We start from the raw sequence: 12,201 nt of genomic DNA on the forward strand, positions 1-12,201 counted from the left end.
TTTAAATTAGTGTAGCCTGCCCTGGGACTGCTACTGAAGGGTGGCTAATAAATGTAGTAGTAGTAGTAGTAGTAGTAATACAACCAATTTAAAATACAATAGAACTGTAGATAAGCATTCATGGGAGGGGATCAGCGCAGGGCCCTTTCTTCCTTCCCCATTCCTAGTTGGCCTTCAAATGAATGTTCTGCTGTATCCCTGCAATGCCCATCAGAATAAGAATAAGATGATAAAGTGAGGAGGAGGATAGCTGGATTATTACCATCAGTAGTGTAGTAGCAAATTCAGAAGTCCAAGGTCCCTTCATGATAGTCACACCACAGGACCCCTCACAGCCACGCCCCCAGGATTCACCGTCTCTTCTGCAATTACAGAGTTATAGAACCAGAATAAAACTGTTATATGCATAGGATTCCCAGTGATCAATCTCCCTCTCTGAGGGTTAAACGTTGCCAGAAACATTTTGATTTAAGAATTCTGAAATGAAGCCAAGTGTGGGACTAGAATCTGGGAGACCAAGGTACTTGGTCACATCACCCTAGGACCCAATCAGCATAAAAGGAAATGTGTGTGTTAGCTACTGAGAAGAGTCTTCTCAGTGACTTACTCACCTCCTTTCACTCTGGTTGGCTCCAATCAGCATGAGAGGACAAGGAAGTATGTTGTTAGCCAAGTGAGAAGACTCTTCTCAGTGACTAACACATTCCCCTTTTCATGTTGATCACCTCATACATAGGGATCCTGTTTCCAAACGAAGTAAGAGGTCTACAACCACCCACAACCCTGGACAACTATACCCCTGATTATCACTCACAGGCATCCCAGTGAAAGGAAAAACTTGTGAGCTGCTTCAAGTACAGGTCAGTGCTTGCAGCCAAGGGCCAACCAGGGTCAGGGGCAGTTCCTTCCCCTAGCCATGAATCTCAGCTGGCAAAGGAATGGATGATACCCCAAGATTTTGCTGCATATTGAACAGGTTTTATCCAGGATCCTTGGCATGAAATGTACGTTTCAACAGCCAGGCTTCTACATGAGTGTAATATAAGAAAAAAAACTTACTAGTGTTATAATTAATATATTAATATGTTTGCTCCTGAAAAAGTGACTTTAAGCACTCAATCATAGTATCCTGAATATACATGGAACACGATGATATATCGTGCTAAGAATCCTAGGAAAACTTGCATTGCACTTCAAAATATAATGCGGGTGGTGGTTATGGAATGAAGCCAACATTAAGCATTTTGAAGTCTCAATGACTTTTAATTATGGTTGGGCCAAAATTCCTCCCTGTGGAAACGAGGACCAATTTTCTACGGTTTTCTTGGGAGAGGGAAATGTCTCTGAAATGTTCAGCATACCTTACTGTGTCTTACAAGGGAGTACAGCTGGTGAGCAGCACCAGAGAGAGTCTCACTCCATTTCTCCCTGCCCACACTTCTAGGGATAGAAGGATATGTCAATTTCAATTCTCTCTGTTTCTCATTTTTCCAGTCTTAAATTCAGTTCTCCACAATTCCCTCATTTGCTTGTTTTAAAAAATCCTCCTTCTGGGTGGAAGGAAGGAAGGAAGGAATTTTTTCAGGATTTTAATGTGAACCTTTCAGAATAAACACATTTTATATGTAATTTTGACTAACATGCAGATTTTTGCAAGCATTTTCTCCCAATATAATGCATTTGATATGTTATTTTCACTAATATTAATTTATATGCACACTTTCCCCTAATATAATGCATGTTTCTAAACATTGTTTTCTTGGAGAACTGCATTGCAAAATTCAGATGTGTGAATTTGAAAGGATGGTTGTTTTCAGTTCTCATGTAGCCGGTCATACTCTTGACCTTGTGTTTGTCCTGGGAGAGGAGAGAAGTGGTCTGAAACTGTGAGTAGTTTATTCCACCCCTGTGTCATGGTCAGATCACTACCTGGTAAACATGAACTTCTCGATACAATGCCCCCTCCGCAGGGGTGAAGGACCTATTCAAATGGTCCGCCCCAGGCGCCTGATGGATCCGGATGGATTCCTGACTGCGCTTGGGGAATTGGAACCTGCTGAAGGTCACCCGGTCGAAACCCTGGTGAAGGAGTGGAATGATGGTATCACCAGGGCATTAGACCAGGTGGCTCCGAAACGTCCTCTCCCCCTGAATAGAACTCAGCTAGCACCATGGTATACACCGTGGTTGCGTAGTCTGAGACAGGAGGTGAGACGACTAGAACGCCAGTGGCAGAAATCCCGCTCCGAAGATGTCCGGACACAGGTTAGAGCAGCAGTAGCTGCCTACCAGGTGGCAATAAAGGCAGGAAAGAAGGCTTTCTTTGCTGCCTCTATTGCGTCTGCGGAGTGCTGTCCCAGGAGGCTGTTCCAGGTGGTCCGAAGCCTGGTTGGTCCAGTTGCTCAGGAACCCTTGGAACAGTCAAAGGCCTCCTGTGACATATTAGCAAAGCACTTCGCTGATAAAATCGAACACTTACGGAGCTCGATTCCGTGCGCCGTGGATACAGTGGATGAACCAGAGTTGGCCAGTTGCATGCCGGTAAGTTGGGATCGGTTTCAGCTTCTCCCTTCTGAGGATGTGGACAAGGTGCTCACAACTGTGAAGCCTACCACTTGTCTAACTGATCCTTGCCCATCATGGCTCCTTATGAGCTGCAGAGAGAAATTGGGCGACGGGATCAAAGCGGTGGTAAACGCATCCTTGAAAGAGGGTGTGATGCCATCAGCCTTCAAGGAGGCAATTATAAAGCCCATCCTGAAGAAGCCCTCCTTGGATCCCCAAGTTTTTAATAACTTCCGCCCAATTTCGAATCTACCATTCTTGGGCAAGGTCATTGAGCGAGTGGTGGCCAACCAGTTGTCAGCACACTTGGATGAAATGGATTACTTGGATCCATACCAATCGGGTTTCAGGACTGATCACGGAACTGAAACAGCCTTGGTCGCTCTGGTAGATGATTTGAGGAGGGCATTAGATAGGGGAGAATTCTCCTTTCTTGTCCTCCTCGATCTCTCAGCGGCTTTTGATACTGTCAACCACAGTATCCTTTTACATCGCCTGGAGGGATTGGGAATTGGAGGTACTGTATTGCAGTGGTTCCATTCCTTCCTCTCCGATAGGTTTCAACAGGTAGCATTGGGGGAGGAGGTTTCAGACCCTTGGCCTCTCAATTGTGGTGTGCCACAGGGTTCTATCCTCTCTCCCATGCTATTTAACATTTATATGAAGCCGCTGGGGACAATCATTAGGAGATTTGGGCTGCAGTGTCACCAATATGCAGATGACACTCAGCTCTATCTCTCGTTTAAATCTTCACCAGAGTCGGCTGTGGAGACCTTGTCCAAGTGCCTGGAATCCGTGAGTGGATGGATGGGAAGGAACAAACTGAAACTGAACCCCGATAAGACCGAGGTGCTGCTTGTGGGGGACAAAAGAAGGTTGGGAGATGTTGACTTGAAGTTCAATGGGGTGACTTTACCCCTGAAGGACCAGGTCCGCAGCCTTGGGGTTGTACTTGATTCCAAGCTGTCCATGGAGGCTCAGATTTCGGCAGTGAGCCGGGCAGCCTGGTATCAACTACACCTCATACGAAGGCTGCAACCCTACCTTCCTGTTCATCAGCTCCCCCTGGTAGTACACGCCCTGGTCACCTCTCGTTTGGATTACTGTAATGCGCTCTACGTGGGGTTACCCTTGAAAACGGTCCGGAAACTACAACTTATACAAAATGCGGCGGCTCGACTACTTATGAACAGTCGCCACCGGGATCACATCACACCAGTGTTGTTCGATCTACACTGGCTTCCCGTTGTTTTCCGGGCCCAATTCAAGGTGTTGGTATTAACCTTTAAATCCCTATACGGTATCGGCCCAGTTTATCTTACGGAGCGCCTTCAACGCCACCAATTATGCCGCCCGACAAGATCAGCCACACAGGGCCTTCTCTCAATCCCGCCGACAAAAACAGCTAGATTGGTGGGTACTAGAGAGAGGGCATTCTCAGTGGCGGCCCCCACCCTCTGGAACTCCCTCCCACAAGATCTCCGGCACGCCTCTTCCCTAAATACATTTCGTACAGCCTTAAAGACCTGGCTCTTTCAACAGGCCTTTGGGATTTCCGGGGAGGGTTAATTACTGAGATTGGAATGCCTCCTACCCTGTTTTAATATTATTGTCTGCTGCTGTATTGTTTTTACACTGTTTTTATATTGTACCATTGTATTTTATCATATTGTGTTTTAACTGCCTTGTACGTCGCCTAGAGTGGCCGTTGGCCAGATAGGCGACACAGAAATTAAATTTATTTATATTTATTTATATATTATTCATCATATTGTTTCACAAAGTGCAAATTTGATAGATTTGGTTTTAAAAGCAAACTTAATTGAATTTCACCCCCATCCCTAATTGTACCCAATGGAATATGGTATTGCTTCCAAGGCATTCCAGAAAGTCCAGCTGGTGGGAAACTGTGGAGAGAGCCTCGGGCTGCTGTGAGCAGCATGCAACTTTTAAAAATAGTTTTAAAAGGAAGGAAAAATTGACATCTCAATGCCCAACTTGTAAGCATAAGGAAGGTAAATGGTGAGGCCTTCTGAAATATTTTGAGCATTTTGCCACCCCCATGATTTTTTGGAAGGGTTTCATTTTGCCTATACCCACCCAACAAATGACCAAAAAGGAGTTTTTGGTTTTTTTCACATAGCTCAACTTTTACTGGGGGCTTACGCATGTGCTTAACTGTCTTCCACTGCAATTAATAACATTTCAGAATGCTCAACGCTGGTTGGATTCTGCCAGTAGCTTTTATATGCAATTGTTGACATAGTCCTCAAATGTTTTCTTAAGCACAAAAATAGGTGGGCCATCACTGAAAATACTAGAATTTCTTAGCAAGTATTCAGTTTTATATTGCATGAATCAGATACTTTGATCACATTCACACCATACTTTTAAACAATCATGGCTTCCCCCAAGGAATCCTGGGAAGTGTAGTTTGTGAACGGTGCTGAGAGTTGTGAGAAGACTCCTATTCTCCTCATAGAGCTACAGTTGCCACTGACTGTTAAACTGCTCTGAACATTGTAGCTCAGTGAGGAAAATAGGAGTCTCCTAACAACTCTCAGCAACCTTCACAAAGTACACTTCCCAGGATTCTTTGGGGGAAGCCATGACTGTTTAAAGTTGAATAACAGTGGGCGCCCACTTACAAGATCGTCCTTGAATGGCTCACTTCTTATACCTCCAGTAAAAGAAGCGAGATTGGTGAGGACAAGGTCTAGAGCCTTTTCTGTCGTGGCTCCTACGCTTTGGAATTTGTTGCCTCCTCCCTATTATGCTTTCGGCAGACTTTGAAGACCTGGTTCTTTACCCAGGCATGGGAAGGGGGTTAGGCTGGCAGATTGCAGTTCTTGGGGGTTTGAATTCAAATTTAGGCTGGCAGATTGCAGATCTTGGGGGGCTTAAATGTTTAAGATTTTAATTTTTAATCTCTAATTTTTAGAATTTTGATTATGTCTATATGGAATGTACTTGTGTTTGGTTGTAAGTCGCCCAGAGTGGCAGATTAACCTCTGCCAGATGGGCGTCTAACAAATCTAATAAAATAAATAAATAAATAAATAAATAAATAAATAAATAAATAAATAGTGTGAATGTGGTCTTCAGCTGTACTGATTTCCATTACATGTTTAAAAGGGAAACAGAAATGTTTCCATGTATCTAAAAAAAAATGCAAACTCTGGGAGGGAGGAATGTGGCAAAATACAAAGGAATTTTTTCTGTTATTAAGTACAGTATGAAGTGGCATTAAAAACTTTCATATACTTTTGTCCCACAAATATTTGTGTTTTTTTGTGGCTTTAAAATTATTTCTTTATAACAACATCATAGGAATCGCTGTATGTGCGCTTATGATAATAAAGTGAAACAGTGTCTTATCAGTACACTTCAAAGGTTGCAGACCTGGGGGGAAACGAGACATCAGTTATTTTCTCACGTGTGTGATTTAAAATAAAATAAAATACAATAATAAAAACAATAAAAGCAAAACTTCCTTTGCTTTTAAGGTCATCACTGCAGGAGGCAGTAATCCTGAAGATTAAAAACATTTTTTTAAAAAAATGAAGAGACTGTGGATAAATGCAAATATAATTCCAGTTGCTTAAAAGTACCTAAAAGAGATGGGCAGGAGACGTGTCATGCAGTAGCAGATAAAAATACATTTTTTAAAAAATAACATGTGTATCTCACTCTTTCTCCAAGGAGACCAGAGCACCTTGCATGAGACCAGAGCACATCAGGCCAGTGAGTACTGCAGCTAGGACTGGACAGGACTCTGGGAATGAAGTGCTGGCCCTAAACGATCACATAGAGAGCAACAGATTATATATATTGTTATTTATTAAATTTATATCCCACTCTTCCCCAGAGCGGCAAATACATAAGTGATGAAACAATAAAAGTATATGGAAACAATTCTAATCCACATGCAGACTGGCAGCCGCAGCGGCAAGTTCAGAAGTGCAGGATCTCTCTGTGTTAGTCACAGCCGCCCCTCCCCTTTTGTTGCCCCTCCCCCTTTGTTGAGAATAAGATCCTTGTTAATGCCTTCTCCCACAACAACAGACGTTCCTAGGAGCCAATCAGCATGAAAGCGGAGAGTGTTAGCTACTAAGAAGAGCCTTCTCAGTGGCTGACTTACCTCTTTTCACTCCGATTGGCTACAATCCACAGGGAAGGACAAGGAAGCAAGTTATAAGACTCTGTTCAGTGGCTAACTGAAAAAACTGCTGATTGGCCCTGATCATCAGCAAATCAAGCAAGCAAAGAGAAGAGAGTCACTTGGCAGCTCTTGCAAGTCACACAGATACAGGAAAGACTGAAGTTGCACACACAGCCCAATTTTCTTTTACTAAATTGACAGGAAAGATCTCAATTTAAGAGGCTTGTTGAAAGAGGAAGGTCTTAAGAAAGAGCTGAAAAGACAACAGAGACCTGAGGTTATCATACTTTGGATACATCATGAGAAGACATGATTCACTAGAAAAGACAATAATGCTGGGAAAAACAGAAGGGAGTAGAAAAAGAGGAAAGCCAAACAAGAGATGGATTGATTCCATAAAGGAAGCCACAAACCTGAACTTACAAGATCTGAACAGGGCGGTTCACGACAGATGCTCTTGGAGGTCACTGATTCATAGGGTCGCCATAAGTCGTAATCGACTTGAAGGCACATAACAACAATCTTCTGATTTCTTGACTATTGTCTCCATTTGGGTTAATGACTGTGCCAAGGTATTGACAGTCCTTGACAAGTTCAATGTCCTCGTTGTCAACTTTAAATTTACATAAATCTTCTATTGTCATTACTTTACTCTTCTTGATGTTCAGCTGTAGCCCTGCTTTTGTGCTTTCCTCTTTAACTTTAATCAGTATCCGTTTCAGAACATTACTGGTTTCTGCTAGTTGTATGGTATTGTCTGCATATCTTAAATTGTTGATATTTCTCCCTCCAGTTCTCACACCTCCTTCATCTTGGTCCAATCCCACTTTCCGTATGATATGTTCTGTGTATAGATTAAACAAGTAGGGTGATAAAATACACCCCTGTCTCACACCCTTTCTGATGGGGAACCAATCTGTTTCTCCATATTCTGTCCTTACAGTAGCCTCATGTACAGAGTATAGGTTGCACATCAGGACAATCAGATGCTGTGGCACCCCCATTTCTTTTAAAGCATTCCATAGTTTTTCATCTCTGGTGCCTGTTCCCTTTCTAAATCCAGCTTGGATGTCTGGCATTTCTTGCTCCATATATGGTAAGAGCCTTTGTTGTAGAATCTTGAGCATTACTTTACTTGCATGGGATATTAAGGAAATAGTTCAATAATTACTGCATTCCCTGGGATCCCCTTTTTTTGGAATTGGGATCTATATGGAATGCTTCCAGTCTGTGGGCCATTGTTTAGTTTTCCATATTTCTTGACAAATTTTTGTCAAAATTTGAACAGATTCAGTCTCAGTTGCTTGTAGCAACTTTATTGGTATGCCATCTGTTCCTGGTGATTTGTTTCTTCCAAGTATTTTAAGAGCAGATTTCACCTCACATTCTAAAATTTCTGGTTCTTCATCATACAGTTCCTCCATGAATGAATCTGTCATCCTTGCATCTCTTTTATAGAGTTCTTCAGTGTATTGCTTCCATCTTCCTTTTATTTCATCTCGGTCAGTCAGTGTGTTCCCCTGTTGATTATTCAACATCCCTACTCTTGGTTTAAATTTCCCTTTAATTTCTCTAATCTTTTGGAATAGGGCTCTTGTTCTACCCTTTTTGTTGTCCTCTTCTATTTCTATACAATAACTATTGTAATAGTTCTCTTTGTCCCTACGTACTAGTTGCTGTACAGGCGGGCCCCGCTTATATGGCAGGTTCCATTCTGGACTGCCGCCATAAAGCGGAAATCGCCGTAAAGCGGAACCCATTGATGATAATGGGGCGCGTTGCTTGAAAATGATGTCAAAATGGCGCGTAACATTAAAAAACCACCGTAAAAGCGGTGTACACCGCCCAGAGAGCTATGCTAGTGGGGCGGTATAAAAATTTAACAAATAAATAAATTAACAAATAAACAAGCGCCTTAATGCGGGGACTTTCCCTAATTGAAAGCCGCCGCATTAGCGAATCACTGTAAAGCGAAGCGCTGTAAAGCGGGGCCCTACTGTATTGTTGCATTTAGGGTTCTCGTGTTTCTATCTCCTTTTGCTTTTGCTTTCCTTCTGTATTAAACTATTATAAGAGTTTGTTCAGTCATCCATTGAGGTCTTTTTCTCTTTTTAACTAGAGATATTGTCTTCTTGCATTCTTCCCTGATAATGTTTCCATATTCTTATAAACAGATTTATAAAATCTATAAGATTTATACGATTTATAGATTATAAAGCAGTCAATCTGTAAGCTCCTTGAAAACAATGCAGTGATTACTAGGAGCCAACATGGATTTATGAAGAACAAATCCTGCCAAACTTATATAATTTTTGATCGGGTAACCTCCCTTGTAGACTGTGGGGATGCTGTGGACATAATATATCTCGACTTCAGCAAAGTTTTTGACAAAGTGCCCCATGATATTCCGATTAGCAAGCTAGCTAAATATGGGCTGGATGGAACAACTATCAGGTGGATCCACAGTTGGCTCCAGAATCATACTCAAAGAGTGCTTATCAATGGTTCCTTCTTAAACTGGGCGGAAGTAACGAATAGGGTACCACAGGGCTTGGTCCTGGGCCCAGAGCTCTTCAACATTTTTATTAATGACTTGGATGAGGAGGTACAGAGCATGCCTATCAAATTTGCAGATGATGCAAAATTGAGGGGCACAGTTAATACCGTGGAAGACAGAAAGAAAATTCAAAGGGACCTTGATAGGCTGTAGCATTGGGCTGAAAACAACTTAATGAAATTCAACAGGGATAAATGCAAAGTTCTACACTTAGGAAAAAGAAACCAAATGCACAGTTATAAGATGGGGGATACTTGTGAGAAGGATCTTGGAATTGTTGTTGATCACAAGCTGAATATGAGCCAACAATGCGATGTGGCTGCAAAAAAGGCAAATGCTATATTAGGCTACATTAACAGAAGTATAGTTTCCAAATCGCGTGAAGTATTAGTTCCCTTCTATTCATCACTGGTCATCTTGAGTACTGCATCCAGTTCTGGTCCCCACACTTCAAGAAGGATGCAGACAAACTGGAACAGGTTCAGAGGAGGGCAACAAGGATGATCAGGGGACTGAAAACAAAGCCTTATGAGGAGAGACTGAAAGAACTGGGCATGTTTAGCCTGGGGAAGAGAAGACTGAGGGAAGATATGATAGCACTCTTCAAGTACATGAAAGGTTGTCACACAGAGGAGGGCTAGGATCGCTTCTCGATCATCCCAGAGTGCAGGACACGGAATAATGGGCTCAAGTTGCAGGAAGCCAGATTTCAACTGAACATCAGGAAAAACTTCCTAACTGTTAGAGCCACATGACAATGGAACCAATGACCTAGAGAGGTAGTGGGCTGTCCGACACTGGAACATAAGAACATAAGAACATAAGAAGAGCCTGCTGGATCAGGCCAGTGGCCCATCTAGTCCAGCATCCTGTTCTCACAGTGGCCAACCAGGTGCCTGGGGGAAGCCCGCAAGCAGGACCCGAGTGCAAGAACACTCCCCTCCTGAGGCTTCCGGCAACTGGTTTTCAGAAGCATGCTGCCTCTGACTAGGGTGGCACAGCACAGCCATCACGGCTAGTAGCCATTGATAGCCCTGTCCTCCATGAATTTGTCTAATCTTCTTTTAAAGCCATCCAAGCTGGTGGCCATTACTGCATCTTGTGGGAGCAAATTCCATAGTTTAACTATGCGCTGAGTAAAGAAGTACTTCCTTTTGTCTGTCCTGAATCTTCCAACATTCAGCTTCTTTGAATGTCCACGAGTTCTAGTATTATGAGAGAGGGAGAAGAACTTTTCTCTATCTACTTTCTCAATGCCATGCATAATTTTATACACTTCTATCATGTCTCCTCTGATCCGCCTGGAGACATTCAAAAGGCAGCTGGACAGCCATCTGTCAGGAATGCTTTGATTTGGATTCCTGCATTTTTAAATTTATTTTAAACATTCCAAGGGGGACACTGAGCAGGGGGTTGGACTTGACGACCTTATAGGCCCGTTCTAACTACTATTCTATGATTTTATGATTTTATTAATGTCTCTGACTTCAATCCATAGTTCTTCTGGTTCTCTGTCAACTAAGTTTAATGCCTCAAATCTGTTCGTTATTTGATCTTTATATTCTTCTGGGATGTTATTTAAATTGTATTTTGGCATTATGATTGCTTTGCTGTTCTTCTTTAGCTTTACTCTGATTTCTGATGTGACCAGTTCATGATCTGTACCACAGTCTGCTCCTGGTCTTGTTTTCGCATTCCAAAGGGCATGTGCCACCACACTTAAGACCCGATTCCTATCATGGAGATGCCAGAGGCAGCAGCAAACAGGCCTGGTGTAACCATGTAGGCATGCCAGGTTATAATAAAATGATGTTCATTTCCAAGTAAATGTGTTTAGCATCAGGGCAATAGAAGCAAACACATTTTATTCCTGTGGTCACAATGGTGCTATGATGGGCAGCGCAATCCAATGTACAGGTAGCCGGCAGGAGAGGAAGCCAGAGAAAGAGGAGCCAGTGGGAAGCTCTGCAGCATCCACTTGTCACTCTGGAGCTGCTAGTGCAGCTGGAGGGGCCTCCATTGGGAGTAGCATGCAGGAGCTGGACAGGAACAGCAAGCTCCCAAGAATAGGCCTACCAGGGAGTAAGCACTCCCCATAGATGACCACTGGCATTATTTTACTCCCCTGGCCTTTTTGCCAGTGGAATCCTCATGTGGAACAGGACCTGGGGGAGCGCTCCAAGGGGGACATGGACCTCACAAAAGACCCCCCCCGGTGCTCCTCCCCCCCATGCCCCTGGAACGCCCCATTTTGGGACTAGTCAATGTAATAAAATAATTAAAAAGAAAACATTGTTTAAATTTGGGTTTTAATTGATTTTATCTGTTTGCTTTCTATTTTGTTAAGTCACTTTGAGACATTTCTGTTTTGTACAAAAATACTAACAAATGCAACAACAACAATATCTGCTCCATTTCAGCAATAGAATGGTTTCATGAGCTTTCAAACTATTTCCCCAATCCACCTAGGAACACACAGAAAGATGAAACAAAACTTGAATCAGGGGATTTCTGGCTCACGTTTCACATTCTTAACCACTATGCTACGTTAGCGTGGGATGTTTATGTCATGCTCCTAGCCAATTGGACAGCAAGCTTACCAGGGCCAGAAGGAATTGGGAAAGATGGCAAGGTTCTACCACTTTCTATGCTAAGTTGAGACCTCCAGATCTGCTATTACTAGCTTTTGTTGGTACTTGTACGAGCCCAAGCAATCACTTGTGCTCTGAGACCTGATGATGTATCTGTTCTCCTTTCTTTCTTTGTTATTCACCATCTTCCTTTGCATTTTTCTCCTTTCCTCCCTTATTATAAAGTCTTGGCCATGCACGAGAATGTATTGAAATGTCCAACGCCAGGGTGCACTGGACAGGGCCATGTGAACAGCAACCGCAACACTCACCGAAGGTATGTGATT

At 42.8% G+C, this 12,201-nt stretch overlaps 1 protein-coding gene across 1 annotated transcript in view; it reads left to right on the forward strand.

The window, feature by feature from the left end:
- MYT1 (myelin transcription factor 1) overlaps positions 1 to 12,201 on the forward strand; it is a 106,247-nt gene that overhangs the window by 15,255 nt on the left and 78,791 nt on the right. The window contains exon 4 of the mRNA XM_061630243.1: positions 12,101 to 12,191. Coding sequence (XP_061486227.1) covers positions 12,101 to 12,191 — 91 coding nt within the window. The remainder of the gene's footprint in view (positions 1 to 12,100; positions 12,192 to 12,201) is intronic.

This window comes from Rhineura floridana, chromosome 6, assembly GCF_030035675.1.
Source record: "Rhineura floridana isolate rRhiFlo1 chromosome 6, rRhiFlo1.hap2, whole genome shotgun sequence".
NCBI lineage: Eukaryota > Metazoa > Chordata > Lepidosauria > Squamata > Rhineuridae > Rhineura > Rhineura floridana.